Below are 24981 nucleotides of genomic sequence, written 5' to 3'. Positions count from 1 at the left end.
AAAAAACAACGATTTTCCTTTCGTGATATTTAGATTTACTGGAAAATGTATTAATGAAAAGCTCATGACTTCGTTATAAAGATGGTCGTGACAAATGCCATAAAACATTTCATCAGAATTCTGTGACAAAACAAAGTTTCATCAATATTTGTAAACTAAAGGATTAATTTTTATTGAGAACCAGTTGAAATAAATTTATTTTTATTGCACTAATAGTATCATAAGATAAAAAAAACTGAAATCAGAACAAACAGCATTTTATGAGCTATTTTGTATTTTTGTAAGTTTTGGAGCATTTTTTAATTGTAATTGAAATCGTATAATAAAAATTACTCAAAGTGCGTTTTTTTGTAATAGTGCATCAACTACAGTAATAGAAAAATTTATTTTTGTTATAAAAAATATCATACATTTTTACTTTAATATATGATTGGGCAATTGACTTAAATATGATATTATATTCATTGAAGTTTATATTAGATTTTTATGCACGTTGAATAAATAATCATTCTAATATAATCAATGAAATCATTCTAATATATTCAATGAAAAATTCAAATGTTTTTGAAACCATTTGAAGCTGACCATTTTTTCATATTTTTAACATTAAGAGAACTTGACGAGTCATTTTGTTTTATTTTTATGATACATTTTATTATTACAATTTGATATAGTTTTTTATAAATTTATATCAAAGATAGTAGGTTTAACGTTTTCTTCGGACAGCCTGATGTCAAGCAGTAATAACATCGAAATTTTCTCATGAAATATAGATAGAAATTATTTTTCTTTCTCACTTTCACTATATTATTTATTTATAATTTCCTCTTATCTCGTCATGCAAAATATCATATTTTTATTTGATTTATGTATAGATGTGTTAAGGTGTTCCCGTGTGTATGTGCAACAGTTATTTAGCTATTAACCTGTTCTAAAATCTGTGTCATTGCGGTTATACCCTACATAATATATAGGGTACCTACTATATTTTAACCATAAAGGTTGCGTGTGTGCCGTTCACGGGCATGATGATGCCCTTAATGTTCTGACAAATGCGCCAACGTCGTCGTCTTCCCTTAATTAGAACACTGCAGTAGGGAAAATATTGCGAAATTGAGATACCTTATAATAAAAAATGCATACGTAGAGCATAGAGTATTTATTTTGGTGCATTACACGACTTGTCTTGGTAATAGAAAGTGACAATTGGTCTAGAGTTTCTGACAAAATTTTATTAATGACCGAAGATTCTGATGTTAGCTTTGTTTGCATATTTTATGTAATTCGTCAAAAGTCATAGCTATTTCAATACTTATATATTTAGATATTTTTTTTTATAGTGTTCCTAATTAATGTAGTTAACGCAAAAAATTTTCATTTTCATGTGTCCATCGTTCCCGTTTCTGCGAATTCTAGTCAAATTTCCCTGTCGCCAAAATGTCGCTCTTTTTCACTTTAAGCCGAGAATTACCACGTGAGCCCTTCTATCATTAGTATTATAGTATATATAGTGCGATAAGGCTACTCTGACTGACTGACTTGCTAGTTATCTGTGCCATCTGAGTGCTGAAAAATAAGGTCATTGTAATAGTAACTGTTTTAGTGGGAGCGCCGGTCGGGAAAATAAATTTTCACAAGGGAGGATTTTTCTTTATATCTTTATTAACTTCCCGTAGGGTAAGTTGTTGTAATGGGCCGAAAATCGGAATTGAAAATTTTTACATTTCTCGACGTTTTGAAGGTTTCTGAACATTTTGGCATACCACAGAAAAAAATGAATGTGTGTGTGTATGTGTGGATACAAATTTCCAGTCACGTTTTCGGGTGCACGGGTCAACCGATTTGAATGGTTCAAAAAACATTCGATTTCTATTGATAGGGAGATGTGCTGATTAGCTTTTGGCAAAGGCAGGCCAGCCGTTTCGGAGATGCGGAGCAAGAGTGCAGAAAATAGAAATCGACTTTTTGAGAGAACGGAGTATCCGATTTGAATGATCTAAAAAACATTCAATTAGTAATGATTGCGAGAAGTGTTATTAGTTTTGGCAAAGGCAGGCCCAGCCATTTCAAAGATACGGAGCTAAATATGTGAAAAATGGCAGTTTTTGAGAGAACTAAGCGTCCGATTTGAATGGTTCAAAGAACTTTCTGCTTGTCTTAACAAAATAATTGATTTTGGAAAAAAAATTTTTGTTATTTTTTTTTTTTTTTTTTTAAATTTTTGTATATCGAAAAAAATTCAGATTTTATTTTTAATTCTGACTATAGTTCTAATATACTTTAAACAAATAATTTCAACTTTGCAATTCAATTTATAATTCTCATGAATATTAGACAATTTACAATATTTATAAAAATCTATTTGAAAACATTCAGTATTCCTCGAACATTTCGTTACGGTACGGGAAGTTCCAGCAATTGCCTTAAGGCACGATGCCACCCACCCCACTAGTTTTCAATCAGATTTTAATAAATTTTGTTATTTTGCGATCTACGGAAACTACATCTATATGGTTAAATAATCAACATATCAGCACATTCGCTTTCTTCCAATTTTAGTCTCAAACGAGTAAGAAACTTTAGCTTTATATGCATTGCAATTTAAAAAAAATGGGATATTTCCTTGCATTTATTATCTCTGCATATACATTTTATACCTTCTAGTTTTTATTTCACATTCAAAAAATATATATATTACCAGCCTGGGTATTACTAACACGCCCTGTACCATTAGGGGTGTTTTTCGAAGTCGTAGAGTCGTAGAGCATCCGGCGATCGTCGTAGTCATTGCCTTAGCCCGTAACCTACCTTTGCGGCGCTCAAACAAACAGCCCGACGCCGACGACGCCTATAAAACGATGGATAGATGCCCCATATATGGGGCAGTACATTTCATTTTAGGGCAATCCACTAAAATAAAATATTTGACACACATCTTAGATGAAATTGAATACGACACACATATAACATATATTTGAAAAGGGAGAATGGTAAAAAAAATAAAAACAGTTTGAACGATTGAGGATAGGAAAATATATATTGAAAAGGAAAGCAATTGAAAAATTTTATTGGTGTTATTTGTATTTTTAAAAAATCATCTATTTGACTATTAGATGATCTATTATGGTATCTATTTTTTATCTATATGACAGATAAAAAACGGGAGAATGACATTTTGAAAAAAGCTCTATCAGTTATTAGGGATAGAAAAATAATATTGGAAAGGGATGAATTTTACGCATCTGTGTCAATATTGATGTCATTTATATTTTTATAAATTTATCTATATAACGGAAAATAATATTGGCAAAAAGATGGATTTCAACAAGCTTTGTGAAGAATTATGTAAAAATATAATAATGAATTTGTAAAATTGTATTGTTGTAATTTGTATATTCATAAATGTATCTATTTGAAAGACGTATAATTCATATATTTATAAATTCATCTGTATCACAAATATATAAAATTTGAGACTGATATAGTGAAAAAAATTAATAGTATTAATAAATAGGCTAGAAGAATTATATTGTGGGACCATATTAAAAGCTTTTGTAGAGATGTGTTTAATACGATCATTTTATATATGATATTTTTATATTTATAACTTGTTATATTTAATTTTATTTTATAAAGCACGAAGAAAAGGTCATTTCTAGGAATTTATTTTTACTCGTTATTTTTGCTATGGAACTAACAAATCTTGTATTATCCTGAGTAGATGCACTTGCCAATTTCAAATTTATTCAATAAATAGTCTAAAATCCAGAAAACTTGATACATTTCTATTATTATTTTTAACTGTGGTCTTATTAATTTCATTATAAATTATGAATTATAAATTTTATTTGGTCTTACAGTTCCAAAATTTAAATGTGCAGTTTTAATAAACTTTCATATATTTAACTTAAAAACTTCATTGAAATTTTCAAATATTATTGAATAAAATTTTACTTTATTTTTTCTATGATGTCATTAAATTTGAAATGAATTTCTATTAACACACATTGCAAATAAATTCGATATTACGTTCATGCGTAATTGAAATATAAAAATTCATGCTCTATTTTCAGAACATAAATTTTATCGCATTTTATATCTGCAGTATGATTTTTGTAATAAAATTTATAATCAAAATTTGTTTTGAAAACTGTATATATATATATATATTTATATAATATATATATATATATATATATATTGTTGCGCTTTGAATTGCTTCTAAATAAAAAAAAAGTTCAAACAAAATGATTTATTGTCGACGTTTCGGAACTTTGTATGTTCATCCTCAGGATATTATTTGTTGTTTTATATTTTTATTTTGGATTTTTATTCAAATTTGTATTCTATACCTATATTTAATATTTTGTATATTGAATAAATTTAATACCTTTGCAATAAAATAATATATTTTATGCAATTTAGCAATTTATTCATCCAAGCTTTCTACAACCTAGAAAAGCATTTACTTTTATTAAATATTCTATTAGGTATAATTTAAACAAAAACTTTTTGCTAATTATTTGTGAAAATTTAGTACTGTAAAAGGTCTAACTATATAAGATATAGTTGTGAAAAAATATTTAAACTTTTGTCTTCTCAATTTGCTACGATTATTTACACAAATACCATATATCTGTCATCACCATTATTAATTGTTATTTCTCAAATGTGACATCTGTGTCTATGGAATGTTCTGTATTGAGAAATACTCAGAATATTTACAAATAGAAATAGCACATACTTGAATCATTATCGATAAGCTAAAATAGTCGCGTTTTATGTTCACTTGTTATTTTCAACAAACGAGGATAATAATTTTAGTATAATCTAGAAAAGCATTTATAGATTTTATGAAGAATCGCAGTACTCTTAAAACCTTTTGATGTGATAGGATGGATTATTTTAAAAATTTAATACTACCTGTATTTTAGTTAACACAAAATTCAGTTCTTTCTCTCAAAAACAATATCCACTAATGTAATTGGACCGTGTCACATTTTTCCTACGAATTTCAATTTATTTTTATTCATTGAAGTCAGTATCGTAAAATGTTGGAAACGAGGCTGAACTCGTAAATGTATGATGTATGGTGTACCTACGTATTTTTAGTATTATTGAATAGGAAAAATAAATAAAAAAATATTGCTAGAAAAATATGGGTTGTAAATTGAAAACTTCCTATAAAGGATATCTTAAGAAATCGATTTTAGGACTTGATTCAAAAAATTTTATATAAATAATAAATTATTATCCAATTTTATTTTTTCAGAGAATTTATTACTCAATTATTTCAGTGTATCTATGATCATGAATTCATATAATAATAATAAATTCGAAATGCTTGTGACCTTTAAATTTCTCCAAAAAGTGGTATAATTCCAAGTAACAGCCAAAGCATTTGCTGAAAAACTTGAATGTGAGGATATTTAAATGTCAGACACATGTCGTAGACGTAGTTTTATATAAAAGTTTAGAATATTCTTAGGGAAAATCTGAAAAATTAAATATAAATAGAAAATAAATCTAATAAATTATGTATAACTAATTTGCATAAATAAAATAAATATAAAGAATATTATAGACTTCTCAAAAAAATTATTTACTTACGAGGGTTATATTGAATATTTGATATGCATATATAACAGTTTTAATTTATGAAATTATTAAATTAATAATTATTATTAATTTAATTATTTTAGTATACAGTTTTTTAAAACTTGATTATTATTTACTAAAATAATAGAAAATTGTCAATAAATTTTTATTACAAACCTACTTTACATAATATATTTATACTCTTCAGTATGTTTTACCACCACGTGCTTATAAATCTTAATTTAGTTTTAATTAGAATAAAAAAATAATTAAATATCTCGTAAAACATAGGCTTAACGCAACACAATAAAATTTTTGCTAAATTTAATTAACAATATAAAATAAATTATATTTAGATTAGGTTTTGGCAAGTACTTGAACCTACAACGTTTATTTGTATAAAAATACCTGAGCTATAAAATTTATATAGTAGGCAAATGTATTTAAGATCTTTAAAATAGGTAAATAAAAAAGTGTTTTTATAGAGCATCTTGTTTTAAATTTATAATTGTAATTTTATTGTGAAAAATTAAAAATTATCCACATTTGCTAGATATTCATTTCGAATGAAACGACTTTGAATTCGATATTCATTCTTTAGCAATAAATAGAAAATTCGGGACATTTTTTTAGTTTTTGTCAAATAACTTCAGTTAGATTGGGTGAAACTAGATAGAATTTACTACATTCTCTTTTTTTTATAAATTACTTATTCCCTTAATAAAAATGTTCAAATAAATTGTTATTAAATCGATAAAATATTTGGATATTCTTAGTAATTAAACTAATTATTTTAATATTTATTTTTATAGTTTAAGAGCTTAGGTGGTGTCAAAAACGTGGCTAGTATAATTTAGTTCTGAATTCGATTTTGCCTTTGCCAGCTTAATATCAAGCAGAATGATATGAAATTTTTGCTCGATATTTTAGATCTCTTATATAATTTTAAGTAAAAATCGTGGGTATAATATATATAGTCATAATTAGGAAGATTGGTTGACCAATGGTTGCAAGCTCGAAAAAAATACTGGTCTACTCATAATTAGAGTGGTTGACGTCTGGGTTGCTCTTTGAGAAAAAAAAATACTAGTATAGCAAACACAATTCATATACCACGTACTTCCGATCTCTGTCACAAAAATATTTTACAAAAAAAATCAAATATTTTTTTCACTATTACGATTACATTTAGATTTTTCAATACGTGTTTTGCATTGATAACACAATGAATGCAGAAGGTGTGCCAAGGTTGTTCTCATTGCTTTCAGTATGCAAATATAAAATGGACAGATAGCCAATTGATGTAGTACGTTATAATGAACTCATGCCAAATTATAATTCTGCTAAAAAAAGAATTTTATTCTAGATGATACATCTTCTATATAAAATTGTTCCCGAAAGTACACGGTTACTAATTGGGATTTCCTGGTAGACTAATAAAATCAATAGCTTTACTTATTTCTTTTAAAGACGTCTCTTATAAATTTATAAATGTATATATATATATATATATATATATATATATATATATATTATAATCAAAGCATTTTGCAACTAATTCCCACAGGCCGAACTTATCTTTGTTTACTGTCTTGAATATCGACGCACTATCAATATAAGTAGTAATTCATAACAAAATGCATTGATAATATTTCTTGAACAGAATGCAAACAAAATATGTTATTACAAAATAAAAATTTATTATTTTTTTTTATTATCTCTTTATTGAATTACAATCTGTCTTCACAAAAGGAAGACGTTCATTAACTTTGATGATATATGAAATATTAAACATTAGATCTAAAAGGTTACTCGGTAGTAAGCTTTTCAATTTTGATATATTAAATTAAATTTTGTGAAATAAAAATTAAATGTTTGTTTAAATTTTAAATTTGGATACTGAACGCTCTATCAATTTCAGTAATTCATAACAAAATATATTGATAAATAGTTCTTGAAGGAAACTGCAATAATATTTCTATTACTATTGTGTATCGATCTAACGAGCTTGCCAAGTGCAGTACAACAATAAATTTTACAGTTTCATAAAATTTTTCAACTATACAATAAATTAGAAGTGTGATTACAGTTCTAGATTTTGTTTTGGCAAAAGTCCAATAATGCAGCAAAAGTCGGCGAGAGAAATTGATCGATACTTTAGGTTAGCGCAGTGAAAAATTCAATAGGAATAGGAAACTTATATGCATTTTTAAGAAAACTGAATTAGAAAGGAATTATATACAGTAAACCCTTCTACAACGCAAAGAGTTTGTGCCGTGTAATATGGAAACTGCGATCTAAGATCCTCAAAATTAGAGCAAACCGCATCATTTTTACCGCGTTATATGAAGACTAATAAATATAAAACATGATTAAAAATATAAATTATTTTTATTTGAATCTCGAAAATTACTTTTAAGTTTCAATTCATCACGTCCTGCAGAGCTAAAAAACTGCCAGTATGTCCCAAATAAATTTCTAAAAATAATTTCTAAAGAAATCTCACCAAACGCATTCCGAATGTCGCCTTCGGTCATGTAAGCTACCTTTCAACGAATTGTGAAATACTATGTTTGTTCTGATTAATGATAACAAGTTCATATGGTTTAAAATTTATTGAGTATTTGTGTAAAATCCACAACACGATGGAAGAAGAGAAAATAACTTGATTGCCATTTTATTGGGATCGATTGCTCAAATAACAATGAATAATAAAAGAAGTCTCAATGGCAAAAATGTTATTTCGGAACTGTAATGATCAGTAAAATATCTCAACTGGAAGAAGATATTGGCACTTAAATAAATGGAAATGGAGTGAATGAGAATTGATGGCGAATAATAAATTATTAGCCAAGCGAATGGGTAATGAACAATGGGTAATATGTAACACTAGTATTTTAATTATCAAAGAAACTAGTGGTGTATGGCATAGTGCCTTGAGGCAAATAAAAATTTACAAAAAATGTATTATTTTCGATATTCAAAAAAAATTATGAAAATTAAAAAAAAATCTTTCCACAAAAACAATCGCTTTGTCAGCAAGGGCATAATGTTTTTTGAATCATTTAAATCGGATGCTTATTTCTTTTAAAAACTGCCATTTTTTGCACATTTACTTCCATATCTCCATAACTCGATTTCTATTTTGTGCACTCTTTGCTCTGTATCTCCAAAACGGCTGAACCTGTCCTTGCCAAAAACTAATCAACACATCTCCCTATCAATAGGAATCGAATGTTTTTTTGAACCATCAAAATCAGTTGAACCTTGCGCCCAAAAACGTGGATAAAAAATTGTATCCGTACATACATACACATACACATTCATTTTTTCTAAGGTATGTCAAAATGTTCAAAAACCTTCAAAACGTGAAGGTATGCAAAAATTTTCAATTTCGATTTTTGGACGATTACAATTACTTACCCTACAAGAAGTTCCCTACATCAATATTTCATACATAAATAAATATTTTTTTGTGTTTTAAATAATTTTTTGTGTTTGACGTTCAATCATTTTTTATATATTGTTAGTAGTAATAAGCAATTTTCATATATTTTTCTTAGTAGTAACATGATGTACTGAGAAAACTATATAATATTTAATGAATTATATATAAAGAGTTGGTAACCGAAGTGACCACCTGACAAATCAGGGCAAAAAACTAATATACGGTGAGGATACGATGGGGTTTTCACAAATAATATTAGCGAACTAGAACAATCATATCTGTCGTTAAATAAAACCAAAAAATCTGCTCTGACCTTAAATTTGTCACGTTTTATGTGAACTAAGTGTAGATTATGGGGTTTCGATTACATTTATATAGTGTAAAGTTAAATCAAGTGAAATAATGTTAATATAAATGGTAAGTAGTATGAAAAAAACATTTAAAATTAATAATAAATTTTTCGAAAAAGTTTAATAGTGTTTATGTACGCTCTGGTACAAACTATCATATGTTTTATAAAATTCTATTCCACTCCCCCGTATCTTTCTCAAATAACTCTATCCATTACCACAGCAATTACCGCCAATTTCCTAAAATATTTCCCCATAATCAAATGATGATTTCCTCGCCTAGCTCCTCACATTGTTTATTATCTCGGCGGCAGAAAGGCGCACGCAATCGCGAAATACAACACGAGGAGGCTTTCATTTGGCTTGGCTTTAGCTAAGGTACATTTGTATGATTAGGTTAAAAAGTAGAGAAACGATTCACATGTCCCTAGTTCGTGTGACAATTAGTTTTTATATGCCACTCAGAATTATTGAGGCAGGAATTCATTTAGACTAGAGTCAGCCGTAGGACTAGAGAGATAGGCCGTAAAGGGACTTTCGTGTTGGATTTAATTATACATAGGCATAGTATTATATATAGGCTCGGCTGTGGTGCGCAAAAAGTCGACGAATTAATTTAATTACCAACCGTGGAATAGAAAAATATGAAATACTCGAAATTTGTGGATTGGATAGTATCAGTTTGCATTGATCATTAAATATTTTTGTTTGAACTAGCCCCAAGTTTTATGTTTCAACTAACCCCTGGTGTAATTATTTTTATATTAATTAAGGTAACTATTAAGGCAATTTAGCAATCACAAAAATTGATAAATCTGGAACGAAACTAGTGGTGCGTGGCATCGTGCCTTACAAATAGCTGGAACTTCCCGTACCAGAATTAAATATTCGAGGAAAAAAACAGTAATCAATAAATATCAATCAATGATTAATAACAATTTATAGTGACTATATATTTTATCATTCATAAAATATACATAGAGGATCTTACCGCTCAAAGCACTTGAGAAAGTTTACAATAAATCTATCTGAGGATATATTTTTTACGATTAGAATAACGCATTTGAAATATATACATTTTCAAACTGATTTGTAAATTTATAATTCATATTTTAAGTATAAAACTTTGTATATTTTAGAAAATTTTGAAAAAAAATTTTTCTGTATATTTTAAAATTTGCTTGAACCGTATAAGTAAACTTTAAAAATTAACAATCTTGGTACGAAACCCAACAAAATTGTAACAAAATTAGTGTTCAATTTTAATTTTTTTATCAAATATCTCATAATTTGATATACATATGTCCAATGATTTTTTTTAACGCAAAAAATCATTTTTTTTTACTTTTTTCTCTATATCTCTGAAACTGCTAGACCTGCTTCACCAAAAATTTCATAAATTCTTCATTTTGTCAATACAGATAAAATGTTTTTTTGAATCATTCAAAATTCAATTTTGAAAGGTCAAGTAGTGGTAATTTTTTTATAAAACAATTATGAGGTTGCCTAAGTCGTACCACTGCTTAGTTTATTTGATAGTATACGAGGTGTGTTCAAAAAGTACCCGGAATTACTAATAATTAAATTTCGCGGGTCTGGAGTGTCTGATTGTCAAATTTTTTTTTTTATTGTGTTGGTATACATGCCCCTAAAGTATGATGAAATTTTCAGCTATATTCACTGTTTACTTTGTCTGTGGTAGTCGCTAAGGTTCGACGTGTTTTTCTGAGCTCGGCGATTTTTACAATGGAAGAATTGAAAAGTCAAAGAATTTGTATTAAATTTTGCGTAAAAAATGAAATAAAGTGTTGCAAAGTGCAAAAATTCACCAGATATGGCTCCGTGTGACTTTTTCCTATTCCCAAAGTTGAAGAGACCCATGAAAGGACGGCGGTTTCCTCGATTGAAGAAAATCACCGAGAGTGCTCAAGAACATATCAAAAAGTGAATATCAAGGGTGCTTCGAAAATTGGAAAAAACGCTGGCATAAGTGTATTATATCTGGGGGGGACTACTTTGAAGGGGACCACATTAATGTAGACGAATAAATAAATATTTTTTTGAAAAAACGAAAATTCCGGGTACTTTTTGAACAGACCTCGTACATTTATATGGTCTGTCAAAAATGACGCACCTGCACACTTCTGTATACGGCCTGTAGGACATTAACTCCAATCGACACAAAAAAAAATTTAATATTCTAACAACCTTTTAAAAAACGCCTGTTATTAGTCCCGTACATAAATATTTTTTTTTACAATGACAATTTTAAGAAATAAATCCAAAAGCAAAAAAACTCTTTTGCACTAGTTTAGTGTTATAGCTTAAATTAAGTTTTATTTGTAATAGAATAAATTATAAATAACAGATAAATAACATATTATAGTATGAAAGTCTTGATTATTAATGAGATTTTCAGGAGAACTTTAATTTGTTCCAATATATCTGCTGAAACTTTTAATTCTTTATTAAATTCCACGTAAATTCAGAAATGAATTCTCTATAAAAAATAATTTTTAGATATATAAACTAGAATTATAATGAAAAACCCCACAAAATTAATTGTGTACTAGATCTAATGAATAATATCAAGTTATTAGTTTCAATTTTTTTAAATTTTTTAATCACTGAAAAAACAGCAATAAAAAATTATAAACTTGTACAAAACTAATTCAAATTATTATTAAAAGTGGAATTCCGATTTATAGAAATATATAAATCTGTTTATAGAGATTTGATCTAAATTTTCCAAAGGCATAAAATAATTTCGAATCTGATATAATAATACAAAACTGTAAACAATTACTATAAAATTATGTACCAGAAATATTTTCAAATTTCGATTAGCTCGAAGCCAAACTAAATTGTGATTTTGTCACGTTCCTTCTCACAGAATTAAAAACACATTAGTGTGAACCACAAACTATAGTAATATATTATGAAAAACAACATAAATTTATAACTAAAACATATGTGCATACTTTGTGTTAATTATTGCATATTCAACTAGATCAAAAGCTTTGAATGAATTGGATATTGTAAATAACTTAATGTAATTGAGCAACAAGACAAAACTTGCATTTCTAAGAGAACAATTTACGAATAATCTAATAAGATGAATGAAATTGGTATAATATAATATGTAATTAAAATGATGTAACGTACATAATTATTTTTTATTAATTAAATTAGGTGCTATTTCCGTAGCTACAATTTCTACTTAAATGCCTATTTGCGGAACTGTTGAATATTCATCAAATGGATCTAATAATAAAATAAAGTGCGACAGTTCATTGAATTTATTATTGTTTGATTTCCCACAGGTGATATTTCTCGTAAACCACAACTGCAACCGGCAATTAAAAATATTTACAGCCATTCGTAATGCAAAACGATACCATAAAATAATATATGGATTTAATAACACTAATGCTTTTGCTCGAAAGCTGAGGCGGTTGATGGATTTATTATTTAATATTACTTAACACAGTAATAATTTATTAATTTCTTTCTCTATATATTTTTTGAATGAATTATCTTTATTATTTTCTGGAAAGATTTTTCTCTCCGTACTATTTTATATTTATAATCGTCATTAGATTAGCTTTATTTAAAAATGTGCCATCTGCGATAATAAAAGCGATTTTCTATTAATGATTCACGATTTCATAATTCATTTCACAGAAACGTGTCGAAATATAAAACGATACAGACAAACTAAATCAAATCAAATCAAACAAACCGCATATACAAATAATTCTAAATCGATGGGTGTGATTCAGGCGATTCTGTTAACCTTGTCGATGATATATATTTTGTCAACCTAATTGCGATTGGAAGTATCATATTTCATATAAACAGACACATATACACACATATATATATATATATAGATATATATTTATATATACGAAATATATAGGAAAAACATGCATTTCTTTAAAATTTTATTCTTAAATTCATACGTTTCGGTCATAGTCCTAGCCTTCATTCAGTGGACCTAAATTTTTTTAGATTTATTTATATAATTTATTAATAAATATACCTTGATTTTTAATTATGATTTTAGAGTTTGCAAGATATTTATTCAAATTTTTCTTTATTTTTCAGCAATTTCCTTCAGACCATGTGGCTTATCATTCCTGTACTTGTTATTACTACTTGCATTGCCCTGGGTACCGATTGCAACTTCGGATTCTATGAAAAGTAAGTAAAAATTAACACAAAAACTACAAAAAATATAATAAATAACATACAAATTTTCTTCTTAATTTTCACTGATGATTTAGAAATATCGAAATAATTCCACAATCCTTAATAAAAAAGCACTTAGATGAGTTCAGTCTTTAAAAATTTTAAAATCAACACCCAAGTATAGTCTTTGCTTTGTATTATTTAAAAATATTTGAATTCAATTAATGTTAGTAACGATTAATTTTAAAACCTTTGGGTGAAAAAAAATGTACAAATAATTTTTACCGTTATAAGGTAAGGTTGCTTAAGTCGTACCTCCAAGGAAATAATTCTATGAGTTTAGTGCAATTACATTGAAAAAAAATAGTTGCCTTTTGTTGAATTTGTACATAGTTTAACAATTACTAAAATTCAAATTATATTTATTAAAATAAGTATATTTTCCTTTATCAAAAATGTGCTTTCGCTACGATTAAGGAGCCTAGTCGCTTAAGTCGTACCTATAACTAAAAAACTATATAGAATTTAGTCTGCAGAACAAAATTATCAATATAACATTAAAATTAAAATAATAATCTTAAAAAATAACGAATATATTATTAAATTATCAAATCTGATGTAGGTACTAAGAATAGAGATGAACCTGTATTTTTTTTTGGTAAGTTTAGTAGATTTATTAGTAAAAGTTGATGTTTCCAACTTGAACAAAAACTTTGCAATATTGTTAAACTCTCTCCATTAAACCGATACGAATCTTTGAAGTTTGAAATTAATACTAATCACAGGACTTCAACAAATTCTACCATTTAAATATGTCTAAGCATTTATCGAATATATATTACATGTAAGCATTGGCAAGAAAAAAATTCATACAGCTGCACAAATTGCCTTACTTTCAAATTGTTAAAATTTATTTATTCATTTATAATTAGTACAATTTGACAGTACCAGATAATGCCACTTATAAATAACAGATGAATTTTATCCGGTGGTACGACTTAGGCAACCTTTTCTCAATATTTCGAAAATTTTTGGAAAAAAAATTTTTTGCTCATTGTATTGTTGTTGTTTTTTTTTCAGAAATCACAGGAAAATTTTGGAAAATTCTTCTAGTCCTCGCTTTTTTAACAGCCATCGCCCACGTAGTCTTCCACATAACATTAATATGCTTGGCACCATATGGAGCATTTTTAACAAATTGTAGTAATATAGAGTTCATTCTTAGGCAAATCGGTTTCGTTAGATTGAATGATTTATACGCCAGAGAGGTAAGTAGAATTTAAAATTTATCATTACAAAATATTTGTCTAAATTAATTTTTTTCCAGATAGTGCGATGGGTGATGCCAGAAGTCTTGACCTTCGTGGGATGTTTTTTGATGTACCTGAGTGTGGTAAAATTGAGCAAACAAGGACCAGCTGATACTAACCCTTTGTTGCCCTTGGATGCTGAAACTGGTGCTGATAGGGGTAGTGGTGATGGTGCCGCCACTGCCGAAATTGGCATCGGCGCCAGTCTTCATAGTGATATGCACAGTGGGAAAAGTAATGAGAAAATTAAGAGATTTTTGGCACAACTAGGTAAAATGATAACCAAGTAAATAAAACTCATTCTATCAAGGTTTACAATTTATTTTTTATAGGTAAATATATGCTCTTAGCATTCCTGTGCATAGCTGGTTCTATGCGGCCTTCCATTCCCAACAGTGTTTATTTTTTAACATTTTTGGCATCGGCGACTTGGTGGTCATGTTGCCGAAGTTTAGGACGCAAATTTGCTTTAAGTTGCCGCCTTTTCGTAGCACCTTTACTCATAGTTCATATTGTAGTACTTTATTTGTATCAATTGCAAATGTTTCAAGATTTGCTACCGCCTTCAGTAAAATGGACCAGGTACTAAAACTAATATATGGTTTATTTTAAGGGGGTATTCTAGTGTAGAGCGATGAATTTTAGGTCATTTTTAGAAGAAAGCAATGAATATTTTTACTATCCATTTTTTACCACTTGTTTATTAATACTATTAAAATACAAAACAAAAATTAAAAAAACAAAAAGTTGAAAATTTAAGGAACTGGCGAAGTGGGGGGTCTCAAAAAATTTTCACCTAAGTCTTGACATGATTTCAGCCCTCCGAAATAAAAGAAATAACTAGTGAGGTGTATGGCATCGTGCCTTAAGGCAAATTGCTGGAACTTCCCGTACCGTAATGAAATATTCGAGAAATTTTAAACGTTTTCAAATATATTATTACAAATACTGTAACTTTCATTATTTTTGCTATCTTGTTGTATCTGAGCAAATCAAATGTAAATCATAAATCAATTATTACATTAACAATCGTCATTTCATTTCGAATTCAATTTCAAAAAAAGTAGTTGCCTAATTTACACAAAATTGAAAAAGTGCTCCCGTATAGTCACAGTCTAAACGCATTTCCAAATAATTCTGTGCGACATTTTCACTTATACTGTGCTTAGCTTGGCGGCATTTTCACATTTTTCAATTCAATTCACAAAATTGAAAAAGTGCTCCGACATAAACTGTCTAAACGCACTTGGGTAAACATTTGTACCAGAGTGGCGCTTAGACTGTGCGTGTAATTTTTGAATTTTTAATCCAAAATCACAAAAATATTTTATGGAAAATATTAAGAAGATGTCATAATTTTTTATCCTCAAAAGCAATTGTTTTGTCAATACTAGCAGAAGGTTTTTTAGATCATTCAAATCGGACGCTTAGTTCACTCAAAAACTGCCATTTTTTGCACATTTTAGCTCTGTATCTTCGAAATGGCGGGACCTGTCTTTGCCAAAAACTAATCACCTCTTTCCCCAATCATTACAAATTGAATGTTTTTTAGATCATTCAAATCGGATGCTCCGTTCTCTCAAAAACTCGATTTGTATTTTTTGCACTCTTTGCTCCCTATCTCCGTAACGGCTGGACCTGTCTTTGCCAAAAACTAATCAACACATTGCCCTATCAATAGGAATCGAACGTTTTTTGAACCATTCAAATCGGTTGATCCGTGCGCCCGAAAACGTGGACGAAAAACTTCGGACATACAAAACACACAAATACACACATCCATTTTATCTGAGGTATGCCAGTAAAATGTTCAGAAACCTTCAAAACGTCGAGAAATGCAAAAATTTTCATTTTTAGTTAAAAAGATTATTAATCTACAATGATGTCGTAATCGCCCAAACTAGCGATGAGTAAAAATTTTTTTTCGCAAATTGGCGACTGTTTGAAAAAAGTGTTTTTTTACTGTTTTTTGAGTTTCTCAATTTTTTTAAAAATAGTAAAAATTGTAATTTGGGGATGATGCTAGTTCGGGCTACAGATAGGTCTATAAACAAGACTCTCTGAACATTTCAAGTGAATCGGTCGAGTAGAACTCGAGAAATCGTGTCAACAGTACTGAAAAAGTCTGTTCTGGGAAAAACGCATTTAAAGTTTTGCGTGAGGCCAAACCAGTATGGAGACCGAGTCAGTAAAATGCCTATATCTCCGAAAATAATTCAAATTTTCAAAAACCTTCTCGTACCCATATTCTTAGATAGTTAAGCTTTGAAAATATGAAATAAAAAAATCGATTTTTCGGAATTTCTACACTAGAATACCCCCAAACTAAGTTTATGTTATTTACTATGTGGTTTATTTTAAGTACCTTTGCCAACGTTTTGTTTTTTATTCCCCAGATATTTTGGTATCACACAACTGTTTACGTGGAACTGCCAAAATCCTCGTATAATAACAATTTTGGATGTAGAATGGGCATCGTTTGTAAACCCAGTAGCCTTGTATCTTTTATACTACACCATGATTTTAGAAACAAAAGTTTTGCTCAAACCACAGGTTAGTAACTTCAAACATTCACCTTAAGTAGATTTTTTTGGATTCAATAATTCTGGTTTTCGAGTAGTTTTTTTTATCATAATCATTTATTCCCATGCTGCTCTATGGTCTCGGATTATTATTCTGTAGAGGGAAAGAAAATTATCAAAACTTGACGCTGGAAGTTTTAGCGGCTCTTTGACGCGTCAAGTTTCTGCACGTTTGTCCAGGGCCAAACTGGTGCGATCGACCTCTGATTCTGCTAAAACTACCACTGATAAATGGAGAACGGCCACTACAAAATTACGAGTAGATTATTCAAATTTTTCAAAATTTTAACTAAATTCTTTGCGCTTTTTGTTGTGATTACACGCCGCTTCGATAGATGTCGACACCTGTCTTAAGTAATTTTTTGCTGATCCGGCCAAAAATATTTGTATCACACTTTATTTTTCTATCATTGTTTTATGTATGTTTTTACTAATTTTGCAGTACTAACCACAAAATTTTCCTGCTTTTATTTGTTTTTGTTTTAATTTGTTTTAGGTTCAAAATAGAACAAATAAAGCACGTCGAAAGATGAACGAAACGACGCCTGTACGTATCATTTTTGTATAACATATTTCTATTTTTTTTTAGTTTTAATATATTAATATACATGGTGAATTTTTATTCAAGATTTTTTACGTATTTTCATTAATAATTGGTTTTTGTTTACTGCACTGCATCTTCTTTTGCACCTGTAGAATTTTATATTCATTTTTCTACATAGGTGGTGGATTTTATATATTTCAAAAATAATATATTTGTTATTAATTTATTTGAAGTAATTTTTAAATTTAATAGTACCTTGTGAGTATGTAATATACTAAAAATTTATTAGGCTTTTTATTTTTTTTTCAAATATATATTTGGAGTACAAAAATATATCTAACGAAAATATTATATTTTTCAAGAATTTTATATATTTTTTTATTCTTATTTTATATTTTCGAATTAAATCATATTTTGTAAATGCTTTAAAATTTTTAAAAATATATATTATTAAAATTTTTACATACTAAATATATATTACTGCTATATTATTTTTTATTCAAATCTTTTGGTATAAAAATGTTATTTGATAGGCTTTTATATAGTTGCAGATTTTAATAAAATAAATTAAAAATTATGTTTAGTGTTAAAGTACTAACTTATGGAATTATAAATAATAATTATGATTGTTTAATATGTGTAATATTTTTTTGTTCAAAGTCCCTAAAAATCGTTTAAAAAAAGCAATAATTTTAGAATTCTATGAATAATTTATTACAATAAAAGTAAAATGTTTAAGTTTATTTTTAAGTTTTAAATAATGAATATAAATGTTCTCATATTTATAATTATGAATCATTATGCCAAAAATCATTAAAAAAAATTATTAAAAGTAGCAATAATTTTATAGTTCTAAACAAAATTTATTTATTACTACTAAAATAATAAATATTTCTAAATTTATTTCTAATTTATAAATCTTTTAGCAAAGAGTCTCTAAGAAAATTCTAAAATAAATTAATTTACTATAACAATAAATAAATATAAATTTTTATAAATAGATTTCTAAATTATAAATAATATTATAAGGTTCTTATATTTTCAAAATCATAACACAAAACATCTCTAAAAAAATTACTAAACCAAGCAATAATTCTAAAATTCTAAACGAAAATAATTTATTATAATAAGTAAAAATATTTTTTTATAAGTAATTTTCTAAAGTATAAATTTTGATAAAATATTCTTGTTTGCTTAAAATCTTTACACAAAAAATCTCTAAAAAAATAATGAAAAGAAGAAACTATTCCAGAATTCTGAACAAAATTAATTTATTATAACAATTAGTAAAATAAACTTTTATAAGTAAATTTCTAAATTAATAATATAATAATAATATTGTAAGATTCTTATATTTTTAAAATCTTCACACAAAAAAAACTCTAAAAAATAATCAAAAAAAGCAATAATTCTGAAATTCTGAACGATATTTATTTATTTCTGCACACGTAAAAATAATGTTTTCTAGTCGATGGAAATGGTTTCTTTAAAATAATTAAAATAATACGTTTTTTAAATTTATGTAATTAAAATTAAAACATACTTATATATTTGTTACTACTTGAAGTAATTTTTGTTTTTAAATTTAATATTTATAAAATTCTCGTTATTCTGCAAATTGTAAATAATTTGTCTGCACTTTTCTTGGTATTAACAAATTGAGACAAATAGTTATTTAATTTTTAATTGTTATATAATTATTAATAAAAACGTAAATATATCCAAATAAATTTTTAATACTATCTTATTTATTTAGTTAATAAGAGGTGTAAGTCCTGGTAGAAGATACATGAAACAGACTTCTACAACTCAAGAAGCAGTTGGAACCACAAATAGTGAGGTTCCTGAAGAAAATATACAAATGCAGGACATGAATGGTAAAAATTTAATTTATTAATTACTAGATTTTAAATAGAAATTGTTAATAATTTTGTTTTTGTTTTACCTTCAGAAACTGTGGAAGAAGATGGAACTTTGTTGGAACAAATCATTCTTGCCATTGTGTCAATATTTCAAGTTATAATAATGTCTTCCTATATCTTCACGAATATCATCATGATGGTATGTACACAAAAAATATTTTTATTAAATTTTTATTTACTTTTATATCGGAATGTATATAACTGTTGGTATGTAATCGTAGTAAATTTTATCTAGTTTCTCCCTGTCTAACTTAGAAGGGGTGCTGTACGTTGATATTTGTGAGTAACTTGACAAAAACCAAAAAAAAGTCCCAAATTTTTTATTAAATGCTGAAGAAAATAAAATTTTATTTTGATGATTTATTTTATTTGTCCTTATGACATAAGGAAAATGCAAAATTACAAAAACATAAAGGCACACAAAACTGGATTTTTTTTTTTTTGATATTATAATTCTAATTATATATTATTTTAGCATATAAGTTGATTTCTGACAAATGGTGTGAAATTATTCAGTTACGATTTTGGCTTAATTCACTTACAGCAAATTTTTCTTTGCAAAATGCACATATCAAACGAAATTTTGAACTTTTCTTTTATTTAATTAATAACTGTTATATCAACGTAAAATTTGGTTTTAAACTTATTACTAACTGACTTCAATTTAGGATCTGATATACTTAACATATTGCTACTTTAATAATGGTTCTCTATAACATATATTTGTGAGATGAAAGTAAACTGAACATCTGCAAGGAACAAATGAGAATGACGTTCTAATATATATTTATGTAAACAACTAGAAACGCTCTCACAGGCATTATATCTTGAGGGCGCGTGTGCTCCTGATACTTGAAAAGATCAAAATAATATTTTCGAAGTCCCAAATGCGTCCGAACTGCGTATGTATAAATGTACCAGAATGGTTTTTAGCGAATATCTCGGGAACGGTTAGAGCTATCATAAAAATTTTTGCACCTGCAGATACATATTTTAAATGCGAATATTTCATTCATACACATCATGACCCTATGTTGAATATTTTTCGAGATATAGACGTTTAACTGTTTCAAACTTGATAATTTGAAACAGTTTTTGGGCTATATCTCGCGAACGGTGAGAGGTATTTTAAAAACTCTTATACTGGGTTAAAGATCTTTTGATTTAGAATATTTCATCCGAAAACATCAATGTCCTATCATGATTCGTTCAAAAGTTATGGGCGCTTAAAGATTTCACGAGTAAAAATGCCCAAAAAATGGACGAAAAATTTGTTAGTTTTTTTAATTTTTCACCGACTTCCCGGGCACGTAGAAGCTTCAATTAGACGTCATTCGAATTGTCTTGTGGGCTAGAATAACGTGAAAAAAACTGCATTTTAATATTCTCAACGGTTGCCGAGTAAATAAGAAAAAACTGAATTTATAGCATGATGCTAGCATCACGTTTTGGATTCCGATTTTGGATGAAAATTTTTTGTTTCCGATTTTGATGATTTTCACAACGTTGATACCTTATGACATAAGGAAAATGCTATTAAAAAATTTCGATCGCACTTCAAATAGTTTTCGAGAAAAACGCATTTTTAATATGTGAAAAGGAGCGAATGGTTTTTAGCGAATATCTCGGGAACGGTTAGAGCTATCATAAAAATTTTTGCACCTGCAGATACATATTTTAAATGCGAATATTTCATTCATACACATCATGACCCTATGTTGAATATTTTTCGAGATATAGACGTTTAACTGTTTCAAACTTGATAATTTGAAACAGTTTTTGGGCTATATCTCGCGAACGGTGAGAGGTATTTTAAAAACTCTTATACAGGGTTAAAGATCTTTTGATTTAGAATATTTCATCCGAAAACATCAATGTCCTATCATGATTCGTTCAAAAGTTATGGGCGCTTAAAGATTTCACGAGTAAAAATGCCCAAAAAATGGACGAAAAATTTGTTAGTTTTTTTAATTTTTCACCGACTTCCCGGGCACGTAGAAGCTTCAATTAGACGTCATTCGAATTGTCTTGTGGGCTAGAATAACGTGAAAAAAACTGCATTTTAATATTCTCAACGGTTGCCGAGTAAATAAGAAAAAACTGAATTTATAGCATGATGCTAGCATCACGTTTTGGATTCCGATTTTGGATGAAAATTTTTTGTTTCCGATTTTGATGATTTTCACAACGTTGATACCTTATGACATAAGGAAAATGCTATTAAAAAATTTCGATCGCACTTCAAATAGTTTTCGAGAAAAACGCATTTTTAATATGTGAAAAGGAGCGAATGGTTTTTAGCTAATATCTCGGGAACGGTTAGAGCTATCATAAAAATTTTTGCACCTGCATATACATATTTTAAATGCGAATATTTCATTCATACACATCATGACCCTATGTTGAATATTTTTCGAGATATAGACGTTTAACTGTTTCAAACTTGATAATTTGAAACAGTTTTTGGGCTATATCTCGCGAACGGTGAGAGGTATTTTAAAAACTCTTATACTGGGTTAAAGATCTTTTGATTTAGAATATTTCATCCGAAAACATCAATGTCCTATCATGATTCGTTCAAAAGTTATGGGCGCTTAAAGATTTCACGAGTAAAAATGCCCAAAAAATGGACGAAAAATTTGTTAGTTTTTTTAATTTTTCACCGACTTCCCGGGCACGTAGAAGCTTCAATTAGACGTCATTCGAATTGTCTTGTGGGCTAGAATAACGTGAAAAAAACTGCATTTTAATATTCTCAACGGTTGCCGAGTAAATAAGAAAAAACTGAATTTATAGCATGATGCTAGCATCACGTTTTGGATTCCGATTTTGGATGAAAATTTTTTGTTTCCGATTTTGATGATTTTCACAACGTTGATACCTTATGACATAAGGAAAATGCTATTAAAAAATTTCGATCGCACTTCAAATAGTTTTCGAGAAAAACGCATTTTTAATATGTGAAAAGGAGCGAATGGTTTTTAGCGAATATCTCGGGAACGGTTAGAGCTATCATAAAATTTTTGCACCTGCAGATACATATTTTAAATGCGAATATTTCATTCATACACATCATGACCCTATGTTGAATATTTTTCGAGATATAGACGTTTAACTGTTTCAAACTTGATAATTTGAAACAGTTTTGGGCTATATCTCGCGAACGGTGAGAGGTATTTTAAAACTCTTATACTGGGTTAAAGATCTTTTGATTTAGAATATTTCATCCGAAAACATCAATGTCCTATCATGATTCGTTCAAAAGTTATGGGCGCTTAAAGATTTCACGAGTAAAAATGCCCAAAAAATGGACGAAAAATTTGTTAGTTTTTTTAATTTTTCACCGACTTCCCGGGCACGTAGAAGCTTCAATTAGACGTCATTCGAATTGTCTTGTGGGCTAGAATAACGTGAAAAAAACTGCATTTTAATATTCTCAACGGTTGCCGAGTAAATAAGAAAAAACTGAATTTATAGCATGATGCTAGCATCACGTTTTGGATTCCGATTTTGGATGAAAATTTTTTGTTTCCGATTTTGATGATTTTCACAACGTTGATACCTTATGACATAAGGAAAATGCTATTAAAAAATTTCGATCGCACTTCAAATAGTTTTCGAGAAAAACGCATTTTTAATATGTGAAAAGGAGCGAATGGTTTTTAGCGAATATCTCGGAAACGGTTAGAGCTATCATAAAAATTTTTGCACCTGCAGATACATATTTTAAATGCGCATATTTCATTCATACACATCATGACCCTATGTTGAATATTTTTCGAGATATAGACGTTTAACTGTTTCAAACTTGATAATTTGAAACAGTTTTTGGGCTATATCTCGCGAACGGTGAGAGGTATTTTAAAAACTCTTATACTGGGTTAAAGATCTTTTGATTTAGAATATTTCATCCGAAAACATCAATGTCCTATCATGATTCGTTCAAAAGTTATGGGCGCTTAAAGATTTCACGAGTAAAAATGCCCAAAAAATGGACGAAAAATTTGTTAGTTTTTTTAATTTTTCACCGACTTCCCGGGCACGTAGAAGCTTCAATTAGACGTCGTTCGAATTGTCTTGTGGGCTAGAATAACGTGAAAAAAACTGCATTTTAATATTCTCAACGGTTGCCGAATAAATAAGGAAAAACTGAATTTATAGCATGATGCTAGCATCACGTTTTGGATTCCGATTTTGGATGAAAATTTTTTGTTTCCGATTTTGATGATTTTCACAACGTTGATACCTTATGACATAAGGAAAATGCTATTAAAAAATTTCGATCGCACTTCAAATAGTTTTCGAGAAAAACGCATTTTTAATATGTGAAAAGGAGCGAATGGTTTTTAGCGAATATCTCGGAAACGGTTAGAGCTATCATAAAAATTTTTGCACCTGCAGATACATATTTTAAATGCGCATATTTCATTCATACACATCATGACCCTATGTTGAATATTTTTCGAGATATAGACGTTTAACTGTTTCAAACTTGATAATTTGAAACAGTTTTTGGGCTATATCTCGCGAACGGTGAGAGGTATTTTAAAAACTCTTATACTGGGTTAAAGATCTTTTGATTTAGAATATTTCATCCGAAAACATCAATGTCCTATCATGATTCGTTCAAAAGTTATGGGCGCTTAAAGATTTCACGAGTAAAAATGCCCAAAAATGGACGAAAAAATTGTTAGTTTTTTTAATTTTTCACCGACTTCCCGGGCACGTAGAAGCTTCAATTAGACGTCATTCGAATTGTCTTGTGGGCTAGAATAACGTGAAAAAAACTGCATTTTAATATCTCAACGGTTGCCGAGTAAATAAGAAAAAACTGAATTTATAGCATGATGCTAGCATCACGTTTTGGATTCCGATTTTGGATGAAAATTTTTTGTTTCCGATTTTGATGATTTTCACAACGTTGATACCTTATGACATAAGGAAAATGCTATTAAAAAATTTCGATCGCACTTCAAATAGTTTTCGAGAAAAAACGCATTTTAATATGTGAAAAGGAGCGAATGGTTTTTAGC

At 28.3% G+C, this 24981-nt stretch overlaps 1 protein-coding gene across 1 annotated transcript; it reads left to right on the top strand.

Annotated features, from left to right (window-relative positions):
• Positions 1-14676: 14676 nt before the first annotated feature.
• Positions 14677-20087, top strand: LOC113369734 (piezo-type mechanosensitive ion channel component 2-like; the record flags this gene model as incomplete). Its single annotated transcript, XM_026610297.1, has 7 exons — positions 14677-14858; positions 14918-15170; positions 15233-15482; positions 17297-17453; positions 17583-17741; positions 19783-19903; positions 19978-20087. Coding segments are annotated over exons 2-7 (1035 nt in total), but the record flags the coding sequence as incomplete, so codon positions are not given.
• Positions 20088-24981: the final 4894 nt, after the last annotated feature.

Source organism: Ctenocephalides felis, unplaced genomic scaffold, assembly GCF_003426905.1.
Source record: "Ctenocephalides felis isolate EL2017-DRISC unplaced genomic scaffold, ASM342690v1 CF-g0.4_SCAFFOLD_01472, whole genome shotgun sequence".
NCBI lineage: Eukaryota > Metazoa > Arthropoda > Insecta > Siphonaptera > Pulicidae > Ctenocephalides > Ctenocephalides felis.
The sequence above is the reverse complement of the archived record's forward strand: the minus strand, read 5'-3'. Positions and strand labels throughout refer to the sequence as shown.